Genomic DNA, 20,226 nt, shown 5'->3' on the forward strand with positions numbered 1-20,226 from the left:
AACTTAAAAAAAAAAAATTAGAGAAAAAATGAATATTACGATAAAAGAATTACATTATTTATTTCATACAAAGTTTGCACGAAAAAGATCAATCCTTATTATAGCATAAACGTAATTGCTGTTGTCCGATCAGGATCAAATCTATTTATGTTATTTTAAGCACTTCTCAAAGTATGTATTGCCAATAACTCCACCCCGCATTGCTTTTTGTACATTCATATCAAACAACCTTTTGTTATTCTGCAAAACATCAGCAGCTTCTTTATTCAGAGGATCTTCTGGATTAGGTTCCTGAAAAATAAATTGTTGATATTTACAATATTTTGATAATGTCGAAACAACTAATTACCAGGAACAAATACTGCAAGCCATAAATAACACTGTTTATGGTCAATACTGGCTTCCAATCTTCGCGTAGTATGTTTAAACACACATTGCCATCGAGATCTATATTTGGATGGTAAACTGTTGTTTCACATTTTACTTTAGGCGGTTCATGCGGATAGTTGACTCCAACCTTAAAACTAAAATTAAATTTTCCACCTTTGTATGATCCCTAAGAAAAAAAAAATTAAATTACAACACTAATTTAACATGATATGATTATTGTTCACCCACTTCATCTGGGCAGATTGTCAATTTGAAATTTAATAAATCATCTGGATCAGGAAATTCAGTAGTGCATGTTTTCGGTAAGGTAAGTTCATTTAAATCTGTATCAAATAAATAAATAATTTAACAAACTGATCAAAATTTGTATTAGTTAAGGTTTAACAATGAAAATATAAACTTAATACTATTTAATATTTATTGACAGCAGTTAACATACTGCATGCTACATGCTTAAAAATATTTTATAGTAATTGTTGTAGTGTTGTTTTAAATAGATTACTTTAATTTAAACTGCAACTAACTGCATTAGTGTGCCTTATTATTTGATTGGTAGCTGTAGTGAATGTGTTTAATTTGAATTCAATGATAAATCATTGACATAACTCGCATTGACACTAATTCTGCCTAAACTCTAAAGGAGATCAGCCTCAATTTCTTTTGGTAGTTTATGATATGTAATATTTATATTATAATAAGGATTTACTTAATTCCGTTAGTGTAGGTTGATCTAACTTTTGGCGATAACATTCAACTTAATTTATAGGCCAATATCAATGTTCCTTTAATTATAACTACTATAATAACTATCACATACTATGGTTGTTGGGGAAGTGTCAATAAGTTCACATTTCTTGTAGTACTGATGCATTTAATGTTGTCATTGAAAAAGAAAATTATTGTTATTACTATATAGGTTGTTTGAATAAATAGCCTGAATATAGGTATATGTAAGTATTTTGCAAATGTCATTGTGCTAGGGACATGATTATAATAAAAGATGCTTAACCATTTTTAGTCTAAAATATTTTAAATTACAGCAATTTAAAATTAATTCAGAAAAAAGCAATGTTTAAATATCCATTTTGTCAAAACATGAACATCATAAACACTAAATAAAGGTAACTATAGAGTCCAATATTTTTAAATTTTAACAAAAACAACTTATGAGGAACCTATTCAAACATCTTCATCAGATACCTATTTATATGTTAATAGACATTATATTGATATAATTCACCCTGAATTTTAACAATTTTAACTTCAATAAAATCACTGATAAACCAATTCTTAACTTTTATAAAATAAATATTCAACATTATACTATATATGTATTATATCATCCATTAAAATTTATTTAACACTTAAACAAGTGATAATAGCTATTACATATTATTATATTGTTTGAAAAAATATTTTTGAATAACTTTTAAAAAAACAATAATGCCTAGACACTAGCAATCATAAGAAATTAAATAAATATTTTATTTGTTAGAAATAAATGTTCAATTAGTTATTATTTATTACATATATACATACATCAGGTGTTTAGGGTTTAATCGTACAACGAGGTTATCTATCAAATGTCAAACGTTTATAGTGTTTATACTACAAAAATAATAGTTCTAAAAACTTAAAAATATTGATTGAATGGAAGACAAGTATTTGGATGCATATTTACCTTTTGTTATTCTGAGATGAGCAGCAGATGCTTTCTTTTGATTCCCCGACTTTGGAGTTTCACCGTCTTTTTTATGTTGCTTTAATGAATAAAGTTTAATCATAATTATGATAGTTATGAAAACTGGATTATTAGACGATTGTCCGTTATTTTATACCGACGGGTTTGAATAGCTTAGGTGAACCACAAAATCTCGAGTCGAAATAAAACTAAGTATTCAATGAAATTTAGTAGAATAATATACGTCTTCTACAACTACTAAAAGTGTTGAAGAAAGTTAGGAATTTAGAATGATAAAGAGCCTTATCATTGGTTCAACAAAAGAACAACGCAACGCCATCTGTGCGTGGTTATGATGTCTACTTGTAAATATTTAAAAAGGAATGATGAAACCTGACGAATCATATGAGACGGGACCATAGACCTTTTGGGTTAGTAGGTCTATAATTTATTGGACGGTATGTTAGCAACATCGTGATACGCATCTTCCCCACTTTTTTACTGTGGGTTTCGTATTTTTATATATCTGTGCCTTACACATAAAAAGTGGGGATGCGCAAACGAGAATCAAATACGTATTGTCGCTTACATTCCTGCCTCTATATTTTGTATGTATCCGATGAACCACCAATATTCTATACCGCAGTACCACCAAAGACCTTATAAACATGGTCCCACAATAGAACAACGATAACATTGAAGAAGTAGTGACGTACTGACGTCTTCCATCTACTGCAGTAAAAGCTAGTTATCAGTATATTATCAGCTTATCAATTAATATTATCAATGTTCTATCCTCATTTCAATTTTCATTATTGTGGATTCTATCATCGACTGTCACGTGGTTGTATTTGCTGAAATACCTAAATATTTTCATACATTTTATTTTTATTTCAACTCCGAATGTAACTAGTGTCTTGCGAGTAAGTATATTATACCCTTAAATCTATAAATCGCTGTAGGTATAGTTTTTTTTAATAAATTAAAGAATTTTTTTTTGAATTACATTAAACCGTAGCTAGATGAACGGCCTTACACCGTATTATGAAATGTAGGTTTACTTTTCTTATGATCCAAATGTTTTACACTTGAATTATAAAATTATAATTTCAATAATGCCATAGTCGGATATTTTGTCACATCTGGTGGGGGCTCACATCCAGGGCTCTTATCCAGTATTAATATGCAATTTTAGATGCTTCAACCTATTAACTAGTGACTACTCCTACTTTATTCAAGCTGAAGCACTTAGTATAAACTATAAGTAATAGGAACATAAAAAAATAAATTATTGAATGGCTACTCGTTTTTTTAAATTTAAATTTTATAAACATATTCCTTGATGCAAAAATATTGATAATCATATCAGTATCAATAAATGTAGATAATTCTTTTTCAATGTACAAAATTGAATTGTAGTTGAACCTCTCCATCAACTCAACATTTCAAACTTAGAAGCCTAGTTTTTATTTGTTGCATTGCCAAAAACCTTTTTTCACAATCGGGGAAATTTATAGCTATTGGTAAAGTCACTTGATGTACCTATGTAAAGTAGAGAAAACCTTTTTCACATAATTTAAAGTTATATACTGTTCATCAGTAGACTGAAGTATACAATTCATTGCTACTTTTTATTTCTGACTTCAATACCTCTTTAGACCCATTCATCCAATTCTTAAAAAATGTACAAAATACAGGTTTACTTTTAATAAAACCAGAAAACTAGAGAGTAAGTAAAAATACATTTTCAGAAACCGATAACATACTTACTTTATAATTATCTACAAAGAAAAAACAGAAAGACTTTCATCAAAGTTAAATTGAAAAATTAATCAACAGCTAAAGTAATTTGTAGGCTTTGAGTGGAAAACCTTTCTTCCAGATTTATCAAATACATGAAAAAAGCATTTCTTCTAAAATAATCATTGATGATTTCATTGCCTCATTGATGTCATTAATATTTTGTTCAGCGCTTGTGGTTGCAGTAGTATCAAAATTGTGTGACTCTTATATTTTTCTATTGTATCCTAGTTAAGTAAATATTTACTTAAAATTAAGAATTATAAATTAATATAATATGTATAACTAAGCCTCACCTTTATATGACGTTTGTATTGATATTTCATAGTCTAGCAAAGATTTCTATTCCATACCAAAGCTTAGAAAAATATTCTGTTGTTCTGTCATCATTTCATCATCACACCTTGTATAAGGTTTTATAATTTAAAATTAATTGATTAATTCACACTATACACATAAATAATATTGTTAATCACTTAAGAGACATCACGCATTGATAAAATATGAAGCCTAGGTATTCAAAAACCGAAATTTTTAGACAAATGAGCTACACACACCATTTACATAATCGACAATACTGCTGCGGTGGTTTACAGCTTGCTCATTTATTGGTACCGAGTATTGACGTACCGTAAACAAGTTCTAGAGAATGTTCGCTATTATCGACATGTACCTGCAAAATATGGTTTATCCCAATAATTAAAATACACAATTTATTTTGATGTCTGATGTGGTTTATTACATTCTCGGAGGCTTAAGCACCCTCTCCCCCCAATATCCGCCGATGAATATTGCCTAAGTGTTCAAATGTTTTTAATTAAAATACCTAACCTTAGTAGACATTACTCGATTTAAAAATTCACCCCTCATAAGTTATTATATATTACTTTTTTTTTAAACCCTAATATTCATAATTTATAATCTCATTTTATGTACAACTGAATAGATATTAAAGTTTTGACCAAAAACTGACAAAATTAATCTTCAGTTCTTAAGTTTTTTTTTCTTAGATTCTATATATAATACAATTATTAGCTTAAAATTCCAATATATTGTAAGTACTATAAGCATAGTTGCAGATAGTGGAAAGGATAAGCTGCTCCTAACCAATGTATAGTCTTCCCCTCTCCCCAAATAACAAAAACATTAAGACTTAACACCATATTGAAGTATATGTTCATCTCTACATAAATATCTTCAGACCCCAAATTTCAAACACTGCATTTTATAATTTGAAATATTGACCTCGTGTGCAATTTTAATGGCAGATATTACAGTAGAGTCTCCCTAATCCAGACAATCTATATTTCGTACTTAGGTACTCATGTATAATGTTTATATTCGAGAATACCCATGATTAAGATATTATCGTTTTTGATTACATATGTATTATATTAGTATTATTTTTTCAAGTGAGTTCAGTCTTATTTTCTAAGCATATTAAATGTTCTAAATTTGTATTGATATATGTACATATATAATACATATATCATAATAATAACAATAATAATGTGTTATGTAAAATTGTAAATTGATAAATTTTGAATTTGTATAAATACATAAGGTGTTTTTTGTTTATATTTATTAGAAAGTTAAAAATAACGTTATTCTGTTTTATCTGGATAGAGTCCAGTCCCATCTAGTCCGTATTAGAGAGACTACTGTAATTGTATTGACATTTTCTATAAAATGTATATATTTTTCAATATTCATATACATATGTATTTTTAATGTTAAATTAGATTTGAAGTATTTAGAAGACAACATTGTACTTTACTTTTTTAAATCAAAAAGCTTTATCTAATTTCAACTGAAAATGTTTTAGTTAATACAACTTATTTCATTATATTTTAGGTAATTTTAAAACAGTATTTACCTTACATTTATCCACCTATATTTATTGTTGATATGAACCATTGCTATTAATTAAAAGTATACCTATCTGTAATTTGTTGAGTTAATAAGTTTTAATATTTTTAAATGTTTGTTTTTGTTTCAGGTATTATCAAACCACTTGTAATTCCAGTATTCTCACATCAATATTTAAATGATATTGTTTGAATTATTAATTGTGTAAGTATTTGAATTAATCTCATATTACAACAGAGGTTATTGATTTTAGTTATGGCATCAACGTCTCTTGCAAAACAGTTACAAAAATTAAGTGCTCCCCAAACATCAATATTAAGTTTGGGCCACAAAAAAACATCATTGCTTATTCAACCACAAGATATAGGAAATCATGATTTGTCAGCATTTTTTGAAGTTGGCTTGAAAGGTCTAAAAGAGCTGTGTAGTATTGATGTAAAATTTACCAACTTTAAATCAACATTATTTAGCCATTCGTGGCAGACTAAGCAAAGAGCAATTTTGAATCTGTCTGAAAACCAAAAAATTGATTTTTTGATTGACAAATTTTTGTGTTTGTTATCTCCTTATTTCAATTCAAAACCAGCATTATATGCTCTGGAATGGCTGGTACATCGATTTAATATTGAACAATACAATACAGATATTTTACTTGGCTATGCTTTACCATATGTTTCAACCCAAGTATTTACAAGGTTAATTCAAGTAATTCCGCTTAAGAATAACCCTGAAGTTGCAAAAAATTGGTGGTGGTTAACCAGATCCAGAAAAACTGGTGTTCAAATCAATGAACAAAGTTTTATTGTGGAAGCAATTAATGATACGAGATTATTAAAACTCATTTGTTCTATTATTATTAAAGTGATCGATGAACATAAAGCTAATGACGAGTTAGTTACAGTTTGGACTAATTTTTATGCCAAACTTTTAGTTGCAGCTTTTACATCATCCTCTATTTCAAAGAATAATTTAATAACAATATTTCTTCCATCAATAGTTGCTGGACTTGAATCTGAGGCACGGCCATTCACGGTTTCTTCTTTAATTGTTATTGGTGTTATGTCCAAGTACATAACATACACAGAAAAATTACGATCAAGCTTAGTTAAAAAAATTTTAATTGTTAAACACGAACAACTGTATTATAATTGTACTTTGTTATTGAGTGTTATTTTCAAATCAACAAGAAATTCATCAAATGTCAAGATTCCCAATTCTTGTATTAAATATATGGCTGAACACTCCGATTTACAAATTGATGCTTTTAAAAAACTTTTAAAATGTGACAAAAGTATATTTTATTTATTAACTGTTCGAGATAGCATAATACTTTCAAAAAATGATAAATCTATTTGTTCATTTTCTTCTGATTTAATAAATTCAATATATTTGAACGAGGATGACTATACAATTGAATTAGTAAAATTAATAATGGACCCTTCTAATAATGATCCTTGGTATTTAGAAATAGTTAAGAGTGTTAAAAATAAATATAAAACTTCTTGGGAAGTTTCAATTAAGTTGTTGCAAGATTCACCTACTACAGAAAAAAATAATTTCATAAGTACATTAATGGTTGATGATGTCATGTCACACGATGATGAGAAAATGGACGTTGATGTAGTTATTGAAGAACCAAAAAATAATAAAATGGAAATTGAAGATAGTATATTTACCAAACAGTATTCAAGTGATGAAGAACGTATTAAAGTATATTGTGAAAGTTTATGGGTTGGAAACATTAAGTTAACCCAAATTTGCAATAGTCTTAACTCGCTAATCAATAAAAATGTTTTATTTTTAGTATCATTAAGCCCTGAAAACATTGTAATTCCAACTTTATTATGTTGTTTGGCTTCTGATACACAACATATTAGAAGAACAACCATGACTTTCCTCAAAAAGTTGAATAAAACCTACAAAGACACAAACTCTTCATCTTATATTTGGTTAATAAAAAATATCATTAGTAAACGTCAAAATATTCTAGTAGATGGTGATCAAATTCGCCTTGTTTTAATGATTGCATTACAAACTGAAAACATTGATGCTAAAAATACTTTGGAAATGCTATTTAAAACCGCGTGCAATTTTGATGTATCTTCTGCATTACGATTAAAAATATTTGATGTTTTGTCGGCGCTCAATTCATCAAATGTGTGTCTAAGTGTTATGACTCATGGTCTTGAACTATTACAAAAAACACAAATTGATATAGCTGAATCACATATTTTTAAATTTGCTCTCAACAAACTGCATCCCAGTGTCATAGATTGGTTTAGCATTTGGCCTGTATGTGAAAAATACTTAAAGGAAACAACTCCTGTATTAAATTTTGGAACTGGAAAATTGATATGTCCAGTCACAATTTTTGTTCAAAGCCTAACAACAGAAATGTTTAACACTATGTCTGATGATTTGAAATTGAACCTAATAAAGACTCTACTTGATTTACAAGCAAAAGTTGAAGATAATGATATCATAGACTCCATTAAAAGTTTTATTCATGAAGTTAGTTTTGACAGTATAATGTTCATTTCTCACCTTGAAAAAATGTATGATGATTCACCCAACAGTGTGTTATGGAAAAATGGAATTGCTTTATTAGAATTAATTCAAAATAAAAACAGTTTAGAAAATGTTACTAGATTGACTCCAGTTTTATTTCATATACTAAAAAAATGCTTAGAGTTTGAAGATCAGTCTAGTTTACTTGAATACACTAAACAATTGTGTTTAAGTTGTATACTAAATTGCTGTACAATGACTAAAAATGAAACAGAAAAATCTAAAGTTTCTGAACATCTTAACCTTGAGTTAATTGTCTCAACCATGCGTTTATCTCCAAATCAACAAACTCAACATCATGCATTGATTCTCTTGTCGAACTGTGCTCAAATGGTACCAGACCAAATTATTTTACACGTAATGACTATATTCACTTTTATGGGTAATTCTGTCATGCGCCAAGATGATGAGTATACATTTAAAATAACGTGTCAAGTGCTTAATACCATAATTCCTATTTTATTAAAGGAAGGCCAAATTGTGACTAGAAAAGCATTATCAGTATTTGCTCGAAGTATTTTGGATATACCTGAACATAGACGAGGAACATTATTGAGATACCTTGTTCAAGCTTTGAATACCAACAGTTATTTATGGGAACTAATTGTACTTGTACATAAAGAATACATATCTGGTACAATCGATACTAAAAATAAAGTGTCTAGTAATACTATTTGTTTAGATATCTGTGCTGAATGCCCAATAAATGTTTTACTTGATATGTGTAACAATATTTTAAATTACTGTAAATTTATAGAACTTAAAAAAGGAGAACCTGACCAAGAAACATTGATTGACATTTCTAACTATTCTGTAAACAAATTACATAAGTTAAAATATTGTTTGGTATCTTTTATTACCAACCTACTATCATCATATATATTTGTGTCCAAAGTTATGTATTGTACAACTAATGATACATTAAAAGAAGGTTTCACTGAAGTCATTAAAAATACTTTATGGTTTGTACAACGTCAAGGTAATAACAGTTCAAAAAACTTTATGCCTATCAAATATTATAGCATTTTAGACAAAGTAAATGCTTTACTTCCATTGGATATATTTGTTGATGCTATAAATTATATATTAACATTTGTCGACCTCAAATCTACACAACACAGAACTATGGATTTACTGAACAAAAGATTATTAGAAACCAAGTCGTTAACCCAAAACCAAACACTAAAATTACTTGAACCTTTATCTGAAATAGTCAATATGTCTAGCTTAAATACAAAAGAAGATTTGAATGTTAAACAAACTGCTCTTATTTCTATTACATTGGTCACAAAATGCTCAAATATTAATGAAAATGTAGATGTATTTAAGGGAATTCTTCAGAAAGTTACTAAATCTGTGCAAGGTGTATCTGTTGGTCCATTACTTGGAACGTTTGTGCTATGTATTGCGGAGCTGGTTTCTAACTTAAAAACGAAAGCCATCTCAAGTTTTGCGTTAATAATACCAACAGTAATATCTGTTCTTCATAAATTGAATGACATTAGTGTTATGGCTGATGGAGCTTTATTACCAAGTATACTGACTGGTTTATTAAGAATAATATCAGAACTAAAAAATTTTTTGAGTCCTTATCTAGTACCTTTAATCTATGAACTATCATTATTGTCAGCTACATGTGATGACAATTCAGCAGATGAAAATGATAATTACAAATCTATAATAAAAACTAAATTTCAACAGTTGGGTGAAAAGTTGTCTGAAATACCAGGAAGAATTTTAGAACCAGTATTAAGCAATACTTTGGTAGAAATTGTAAGGAACCTAAAATTTACTGCATTCCAATATGTGTTAAACATTGCAAAAAATAGTTTTAAAAATTCCATGACTGAAGAATTTACAACGTTTCTGTTAAAATCTCTAGATTTTTGTTGTTTTACTCATGAATCCGAAAATATAAAAACAAATATGGTGGAGAGTTCAGTTATATCTGCGATAAGTGAAGTAGCATTAAAATGTTCTGAATCTACATTCCGTACATTTTACCATAAATTAAACGAATGGAAAAATGGTATAAATAATGAAGTTCGTGTGTTAATCTATTTTAAATTATTAAATACCTTATCTAGTGAGCTTAAAGGCCTGTATCTTTTATTTGCTGGAAATTTAATACCAACAGCTAATACGATTTTAACACAATGTAAGTCCAACACTAAAATTGAAAAATCATTGCTTATTCAATCTATAGTGTCAACACTGTCAAATGTTTTCAAGTATGATACAATCAATTTTACTACTAAAGATCGTTTTGAAATAATTATGAACCCACTAGTTGATATTTTGGAAGCTGTAGAATTGGAAGATTACAAAAATATATGTCAGAATTATGTAATACCATGTATATCTAATTTAATAGCTGCCGTAACAGATGATACCTTATGGAAGGATATAAATTGTCAGATTATGCTTAAAGCTAGACATCGTTTGCCTGAAGTTCGATCAATATGCATTGATACTACATTAGCTGTGGCAGAGAGATTGGGAGAAAATTTCTTACCACTACTTCCAGATTCAATACCATTTTTAGCTGAATTGATGGAGGATGAACAAGAAGACATTGAACAAAAAACCCGGAAAGCTATTCAACAAATGGAAAAATATGTTAATGAGCCCATTGAAAGTTATTTTTGTTAAAACATAAATGATGATTAAATATAAACTTTTATAAGTATTTATTTTTAAATGTATTTTATTTATTTCACAAGTTATTAACCCAAAAATTAAACAAAAGACACAATGGATGCTCACACCAAAACTATCTAACAGTCCCTCTCCCAGCAGACTAACATGTAGCCACACCAGTGTAATTGTATTTTTCACTTGACAATCGTCTCTCCTGCCTGATTAATCCTCAAACCTCAACATTACAATATAACAATATTATAGAAACATCCATTTGTATAAAAAAAAGTATAGAAATATATTATATTAGTACAATAATTAAATAATGTGTAACAACACTTGTCAGTGGTTGTTGTTCCACAGAATAAAGAAATCAGAATGTACACTGAAACGGTGTAATCTTTATAATAATAATAATTATATGTATATTTTATAAACTAACAATTCATATAATACTTATATATATATAACATTAATGTTAATTCTTTGCACACCTTCTTTAAGCTAATGCTTGAGTTGAAAGTGATGAGTTCATAAATCATAATATACCAACTTTTTTTTACAAATGTTGTCAACTCCTCTTAACCATGAATAAGTTTTATTTAAACTAAAAAGTAATACTTACATGTTTATTGTATTAGATAATAAAGCTATTATCTATCAAAAATAGTTTAATATGTGATAGGAATTTTAAAATTGTATGTAAAGACAAAATAATGTAAACAAAAATATTTGTCTGTATAGTACATATATACTTAAACAAAGTAAAGTACAAGTTAAATTGTAATTTAAATAATGATAGTACCTATTATGTTTACATACCACAAACAAGTATTGGATTTTTCACCTAACTTTTAGGTAGAAATGTAGATTACCAGAATCTATTATGTACCTCTGACCGAGGTTGACTCCGGGGGCGTGCCCATGATTTTATATTGGTTGTGGTTTTGATTTTTTAAGTATAATATATGTTTTTTATTTCATACAATAAATTAAGAGAGTAAATTTGAAGGCGGCTTAAACCCCAAAAACCTCCTAAACACGCTCCTGTTGTCTACCCATCTTAGAGCTTTCATATGGTACTTAGGCACTCTTAAATTTATTCATAATTGAAATTTGAATACGATATTACAAGCATGATGCACACGTTGTGTTGTACTGTTGTATATTATGTGAATAAACGCTTTCAGAGTTTGAAAAGTGCAATAGTAAAACCGAGATTAATAACATGTCCTTTTTAAACGAACAGTTCTTATTCTGTCTGGTTATTATTATATTTTTCTCCTACTGGCGTCGCGCACAGCAATATTGGCGAACAGTTGTAAAACTGCAGTTTCGTATGGACCACAGAAACGTACGTTTCACACAACATAAGTAGACACTGATGATGCAGGAGGTAATTACTAATTGTTAAGCGGTTAACCACTTAACTACTAAAGGAAAATATCAAATAAAAATAAATAATGGTAAATACTATAAATTATATAACTTCTTTAAATGTTTCGCACTGCTCTATAGTCAATATCATAACGTAATACATTAATACTTGAAGAATTTTCATTCAATCATGATACAACTAACTTATTATTGTATAGTTATATCATGCATTAAATGTAGAAACATCAAATAATAATTAGAAAATACTCTATGCTTAGTAGTCAATAGTCAGTATCCAACAGAATTGAGAATATAATATATATTATGTATACTAATTTATTCTGTACATTTATGTCTAGGGACTGAGTCGACTGACAGACATCTCATATCATGTCTAGATCGTCTATTCTGTGAAAACTGAAAGTTGCAAGTTGCACATTTGCAATCATTGTTTTGTGTTTAAATAACGATTGCATAACCACAAAACAGTTCGTGGTTACTGTAAGAAAGTTTATCAGTTTATCAGGAAAAAAAATAAAACGACAACTGTCCTACGTCTATCAATTTTACTGAACTAATCAGCTAAACAACCAAACTTTTAATTATGCACGACCAACCACTTAGAATTTAGATTAGATATAAGTATTAAGTACCTTTTGGCTTTTTAGTTTTTAAACGTACAAGAATTTTAGTCATTCTATTAGCATGATTGAAATATGATTACGTTACAATGTTTTCCTAGTCACTTTATTATAAGCATTTTTTTTTCAATACGGCTGAAAACTGATCTCGACTCCACTGTTATGACCGACCTGTGAGTTATAAAAATGAATAAACAAAATATTTCACCTAAAAAAAAATCGAGCTTGTTAAGTATTCTACACTTAAGGAAAAAAAAACCAACGCCCGAAATTGATACATCAAAACCAACATTTTATCAACTAGATGGTCCATATCGTAATGTTTCTAATCCACTTAATAGAAGTACAAATGTTTCTTTATGTTGCGCAATTACCGAGACAACTAAAACACCGTCTGATTTCCAAAATGGAGAAAACTCAAATGAACCTGATGTGTGTTCTTGTACCGTGGAACCCAATACTTCTCATAAACGGTCTTTGAGCCTGGGCTTACATTCATCTACCAACGGTGTAAATCCAGAATATAAAGATACTGAATCAAATGAACCATCAACCCCTTCTTTGGAAAAATGTGACAGGTTACGGAAAATGTTTAGCAATGCACAACATGTGTCTGCTGATAGTATCATTATTCCAAAAACCCCTAGTATAAATACAGCAGATTCAAAGCCAATTCGACCATCATCTACTACTACTTTGACAGCATCAGAGTATTTAAAAAAAACTGAAACTAAAAATAACTCAATGGATAGTTTAGCCAGACAGGCTTTATTTGCAGTACAAGTGTTACATCTTATTCCTACATCTGATGTTAAAGAACGGTAAAACATATCAATTGATTTAATATAATATTTATATACATAAATGTATTTATTTTATTTTGCACAGAAACTATTTACATGGACGTATTGCAGGAAATTCTTTACTAGGAGCTATGGAATTGGAGCGAGTCTTACATAATCGAGAAGTTCGTATATATGTTGGGACATGGAACATGAATGGCCAAGTAAAAATGAAGTTATTATTGTTATTATTATGTTTTGATGTAATTAAATTAATTTTATAGGCGCCTCCACCTGAATTAAATGAACTACTGCTCCCCGACACTGTTCCTCATCTTCCAGATATTCTTGCTATAGGTACCCAAGAAAGTTATCCTGATAAATTTGAATGGGAAGTAAATATTCAAGAAACTATTGGTCCATCTCACATTCTTTTTCATTCAGCTTCATTAGGCACATTACATTTAGCCATTTATATTCGAAGAGATTTAATTTGGTTTTGCTCTGGTGAGAATTCTTAATTATCCATTATCTTAAAGATTTTAAGAATATTAAGTGTCGATTTATTTTTAGTTCCTGAAGAATCAAGTTTTAGCACTCGGCCAGGAACTGCATTTCGAACAAAAGGCGCTGTTGCAATTTCGTTTTCATTATTTGGGTCATCAATATTATTTATAACATCGCATCTTACTGCACATGTTGAAAAAGTTAAAGAACGTTTACAAGATGTGCGTAGAATTATTAAATCTTTGGAACTTCCAAAACTTTTGCCTGTTAAGCATAAAACAAAAGGTACATGAATTTGCTTAAACTTAATTCATCCATCATATCAATGCAACAATTTTTTTTTTATTTTAGATGTTACTAATAATTTTGATTATGTATTTTGGTGCGGAGATCTAAACTTCAGATTAGCACATTCACGACCTGAAGTCATGAAATGGGTAACACAACATAGATTTCCTTTGGTTTCACCTATGCATCAAACACTTTCAGATCAACTAAATGACTGTATCTCAAATGGTAAGTAAAGTTATGTTTAGTTAATTAAGAATTTTTTTTGATTATACAAATAATTATAATATAATATCCGCACACATGAAGTTTATAAATTATTGTACTACATTGGTAAAAAGAGGCTAAGCTTTTCTAAAAAATCTAATTACTAAAAGTAATTTATTTACATATATCATATTCTTATTGCTATAAATTGAATTAAAAATATTTTAACATTTAAAAGTAGAATTAAAGTAACTATGTAAAATAGTTCAAATGCCGCATGACACCAAGATAAATAAGTATAAAAATAAAAAATAATTTATTCTGAAAACTTCAAACCAATAATAACCATCTTCTCAAATGTAGAACATAGGAAAACAATTTGTATCATAAATGATTGGAAAGTAATTAAAGAGGTATAAGTTATAACTATTGTGAACAAATTTGAACTATAGATGTTTATCTTTAAAATTACTCATTATATTTCTAACACATTTTCATTAACTTTTTTTTGCTATTTTCCTTGTATGAGGTAGCAACTTTTGATGTAACATATTTTACTAAAAATAACTAACATTGAGTTAAATCTCTATTAATTATAGGTTTGGTATTTCGTGGATTCCAAGAAGGCCCATTAACATTTGCACCAACATATAAGTATGATCCAGGAACAGAAATGTTTGATACATCTGCTAAACAAAGAACACCTTCATATACAGATAGAATTCTTTTCAAATGTGGAAAACAACAGGTTCTACCAAGTCCCACAGGTAAATAATATAAAATTGGTACAACTCCGTGACATGTGGCGAATACCAGTGATACTCAATACACAGATGCTATTGCCCTGTAGCCCTCGCAGTTTTTTTAGTTAAATTAATGTATAAATGAAAATAAATATCTAATTAAATCTGAAGTATATTTAGTTATTGTCAGTGGCATAATTGTGGCGTGGTGAGGTTCAAGTGGGACATATGCTTTCCTGACATTTTGCGAGGGAGGGAATGTAACAAAATATATGTTTATGATAGTATGTAACATTTTAAAATCTAAAAACATTACCTAAACACTATAGAGGTAAAAAAAAGTAGCCCGGATTTATACATTTTTTTCATGTGACTTGCCAAAGCAAAAACCAAAATGAAGTAACTTACTATTAAAAAGAAAAAAGACAACTTTAATGTGCCCCTGAATAGATTTATAAAGCATGGTCATATTTTTTCAAAAGATTAAATAGCTCTTTAATTGATTTATAAACAGGGTCTAAATCATTTTTGGTAGGTATCAAAGTTTTTCATCACTCGTTAACAATTGTCACTTTGATCAGAAAGTTACGATTCCTAACTTCAAAGGTCCAAACTAAGACCAGTATCCTTCCATACTGTATATTCTTATTGAAACAGAATTTATCACATTTTAAATTATTATTCATTACTTAAGTATACATTTTTATGAAAATTGCAATTAAACAACGACAACAAAATTACAATTTAACTATTTTATGTATTTTATTAGTATTGACTATAATAATCAGTTTTTAAATTATTTGTCCATTTTTCCAAATCAGTTATTGATCATTTTTTATTTTATTTTTTTGTTTTATAAGAAAATTCATTTTTGCAGGATCCACATGTACTTCATCTAGTATTGAATGTTTAACTTACTGTTCAGTTCCAACAGTATGTACTTCTGACCATAAACCAGTTTGGGGTCTTTACAAGTGTTCAATTAGGCCTGGTATTGATACGTAAGAATTAAAATATATTTAGAAATATTTAACTATACAATTAATATTTAAATATATTTCAGTATGCCTTTAGCTGCTGGACAGTTTAATCGTGATGTTTACTTGGAAGCAATCAAAAGACGAGCAGCAAGTATGGACAAACGTGTGGGAACGTCTGCTGTGTGTAACGTACAATAACAAAAAACTAATAAGCCTAAAAATAGGCAAAAAGTGATAAAATCTTCTTAAAAGGGTACTATATATTTAGTTTGTAGAATAATATCTAAAGGGGGATCAAATAATTAATCATTTTTATTAATCAAAAATGATTAACTATAAAGAAGTCAAATGACATATAAAACACGCACTAAAAGACTGCATGTAAAAGGTAAAATGATCAGCTATATTAAATTTGCTTGACTGTCTGTGGTGCTTTCTTTTGTAATTATTTTTTTTTTAATTTTTATAGATATTTAACCATACTAAAGTAATTTTGTCTAGTCAAAATAAAATATAAATGTGCAATTTTTAATACCACTTACCACTTATTATAATCCTTGTCCTACTGTTAATTTAATTTTTACCTATTTACTTTACTACACCTAGTTTTAAATATTAATGTAATTTTTGTTCAACCACAATGCTGTTATAATTAATGTTTTTTATTTAAATTTTTATTGTTATTATTATTATTATTATTATTATATCAAGACAGTCAGTTCATTATTCTTATATAATTCTGATACTACCAAAAAAGATAATAAATATATCGAAGATATAAACCACTATAAAATATTAATTATTATATACTTTTTATTGACAGTTAATTTGTATTGGGTACTTATCTCATATCTCGACTCCCGCTGATGTTGTGAATAAGTACTGTAATATACAACATAAAATGACCATCTAAAAACTATTAAAAAAATTATCACTGCAGTGAAAAGTTAAATAATAATAAATAATGTCTAAAATTGTATTTTAAAATATTGATTTTGAAATACTTTTCACCAGATTATCAAGTGGCTCTCCATCTATGTTCTTTCTCCAGATATAACTAAATAATTTGAAATTTTTCGGCAAATTCTGAATATCTATTATTATTTAAATTAATAGTGAATACTAACGGAATACTTATGGAATTGTGACCATGTATAGTCTAGGCATGGGGTGGTAGTTGAGATAACAGAATTGAAACTCATGGTAATTGGGATAGCAGATAAGTACCTTTTATTGTTTTATATATTAGTGGTTTATGGTAAATTAACCATATTCATTAAATCATTAAAGTATAGATTAACTATAACTACCCAGATATTTTCATTACTATTTTTTTCTACATAAAAAAGTAGACAACATTTTAATTACTGTGATATTTTGTGAAATAGCTCCAGTTTTATGCAAGTTTGCATAAATCATTATAATTTCAATTATTGTGTTTACTATCTAGTTTTAGTTATTATTGATGTGATTATTATATTATATTGACAGGTATGGATTTCAGACTTTTATAATGAATGTTTTAATATTATAAGTACTTAACTATTTCTCATTCATTTTTATACCTATTTATACCTATTTTTTTTTTTAAATATAATTTTTTGCTACTTTGCAATTCTCAATAACTAAGCCTGTTTATTATAATTTATCAATCAACCATACTCTAAAGACGATATAGCGAGTTTTAATCTAAATGCTATTCATTATTTACTCATAGTTTATTATTTTTTAATCCTGATTGATGTTCATGCTATGTATATTTTAAATAAATCATGCTGAATAATATAAAAGTAATATTTCTTTCTCTTAATTGTTTTATTTTTTATTTTTACTGTAGTATAAAATAACAGTCAGACAATATGACATAATGAGATTTTACTGATTTAAACATGTTTTAATTAAAATATGATCATTTACTGTTTCAAGTATACTACCAATGCAAATAAAATTACTTCATGATTCCTAAACTAAAGAAATTATTATATCATTGTTTAGCCTTGGTGATTGATATACTGATTGAGTTGACGAACAAGATAAAAAGTAAGGGACTAAGGTGACCTCCTTGGAGGACACCAGAGGATATATTAGCTAAGGATGACTTACAATTATTAACCTTTACAAACTGCTGTCTATTAGAAAGGTAAGAACACAATCATGAGAGAAGGGATCACCTTTACCTAGCAGGTCTAGCTCATTGATAAGGAGGCCATGGTCAACAGTATCAAATGCTTTTTTGAAGTCTGTAAAGACTACACCAACCTGACCACCCTTTTAACATTATCAAGCAAGTAAGTAATAAAAGCAACATTGCTAGTGAGTAGTCTCCATAGACTTTCTAGGTCTGAACCATGCTGTTCATCTAGAATCATATGATTTAAACTTCTTTTAAGATTAGAGTAAACTAGAGACTCAATGATTTTGGCTAAATGTGGAATTTGGTATTAAGTTTGTAAAATCAGAAGGGTCACTTGCCTTGAGAACTGGTGTTACAAAACAAATTTTCAAGAATGGATGGAAAAGTGCCTTCAGATTGAGAGCGACTAAATAACAAAAATCCAGGGTTAGTGATTGAATGACGGAAGTTATATAAGCAGCGAGCGGAAATTCCGTCAGTTCCATTAAAGATGGAATTACTGAGCCAGCCAAGGAGAACGTTGACATCTTTAGAGGAAAAACGTATGTTGTATGGTAGATCAAAAGGCAACTGTCTGAGGAAAAAAGATGGATATTGTAGTATTGACGGTGAATGGTTGTATGTGGAAGAAAAATAAGAAGCAAAAAGATTAGCATTTAGCAGATGCATTGTGAGAACTGGAGGAGACATTTTTGACATTGAAGGTCCGAGGTATTTGGGGTGCTTGCTTAAAATTCTGAATATAACTCCAGAACCTAGAAGGAGACGATAATAATGCCTTTTCTGTTTGCCTGATATAGGCACAGTAGTTAGAGCTAGAACGTTGTTTACATTTGGCTTGTATGTCGGAAAATATTGGGTAGTCTATGGGAGAACTAGTGTTTTTTAATTTTTTATAGATCTTATCAAATATTATTCTTTCAAGGTAAAGAAAAGTAATGTTTATTTAATGGCATCAAAAGAAGAGTGTCTTTAATACTGTTCTCTTATCCGGTGTATATTAGAATATGGGTCTACCGTATGCTGTCCATCCTCATCTTGCTATACTGAAAAAATTGAAAGAGTACAAACAAGATTTTTACGTTTCATTGGTTTTAAATTAATATTAAATATTGATGTCTACTATAATTTAATTGATATTCAAAACACGCTTAATCTTAATCTATGGTCTACTGCTCTGTAAAAAAAATTTAGAGAGGAAGGATATGTCAGCTTTCCTTCCTTTCTTGATTAATAATTGGAAAAATTATTTGTTCCTTTCTTTTAGAACGTATTTCTTTCAATGTTCCTCAATATAGCTGGAGAACATGTCCTACTGTTTACACCAAAACCCACCGTACTAATTATGGGCATAATAATCCCTTTGATGGAATATTGAGGCTGGGAAATGAATCCGGACTTGACATGTAGTATTATGGGTTAACTGGCTTTGTAACTTACATAGACGGTACATTTAAGATTCAGCTATTATGTTATTATTTTGTTCCTAATTTATTATTCTATACTTAAGCCAACTTAGGCATTTATTTCAGCAAATTAATTAATTAAATAACGATGCAGATTCTTCTAGGCCGAGCAACGAGAAGGTATCTTCCGAACCAAACGAACAAAGAAAATGA

General features: G+C 28.6%; 3 protein-coding genes across 3 annotated transcripts; 2 read left to right on the forward strand and 1 right to left on the reverse strand.

Annotated features, from left to right (window-relative positions):
- Positions 1-33: 33 nt before the first annotated feature.
- LOC111026844 (NEDD8-conjugating enzyme Ubc12) lies at positions 34-2,356 on the reverse strand. The gene is made up of 4 exons (XM_022304992.1): positions 2,072-2,356; positions 619-713; positions 350-556; positions 34-291 (listed from the first exon to the last, which is right to left on the reverse strand). The coding sequence occupies exons 1-4, from the start codon at positions 2,172-2,174 to the stop codon at positions 151-153; spliced, it is 546 nt and encodes a 181-aa protein (XP_022160684.1). The 5' UTR covers positions 2,175-2,356; the 3' UTR covers positions 34-150.
- Positions 2,357-2,866: 510 nt separating this feature from the next.
- LOC111026840 (HEAT repeat-containing protein 1) lies at positions 2,867-11,009 on the forward strand. Its single transcript, XM_022304986.1, has 2 exons — positions 2,867-2,994; positions 5,871-11,009. The coding sequence occupies exon 2, from the start codon at positions 5,996-5,998 to the stop codon at positions 10,958-10,960; it is 4,965 nt and encodes a 1,654-aa protein (XP_022160678.1). The 5' UTR covers positions 2,867-2,994; positions 5,871-5,995; the 3' UTR covers positions 10,961-11,009.
- Positions 11,010-12,581: 1,572 nt separating this feature from the next.
- Positions 12,582-17,010, forward strand: LOC111026842 (72 kDa inositol polyphosphate 5-phosphatase). Its single transcript, XM_022304991.1, has 8 exons — positions 12,582-13,787; positions 13,855-13,972; positions 14,033-14,255; positions 14,322-14,540; positions 14,607-14,771; positions 15,350-15,517; positions 16,371-16,494; positions 16,557-17,010. Exons 1-8 carry the CDS (start codon positions 13,153-13,155, stop codon positions 16,669-16,671), a joined length of 1,767 nt encoding a protein of 588 aa, XP_022160683.1. The 5' UTR covers positions 12,582-13,152; the 3' UTR covers positions 16,672-17,010.
- Positions 17,011-20,226: the final 3,216 nt, after the last annotated feature.

The sequence above is a fragment of the Myzus persicae genome, unplaced genomic scaffold (genome assembly GCF_001856785.1).
Source record: "Myzus persicae strain clone G006 unplaced genomic scaffold, MPER_G0061.0, whole genome shotgun sequence".
NCBI lineage: Eukaryota > Metazoa > Arthropoda > Insecta > Hemiptera > Aphididae > Myzus > Myzus persicae.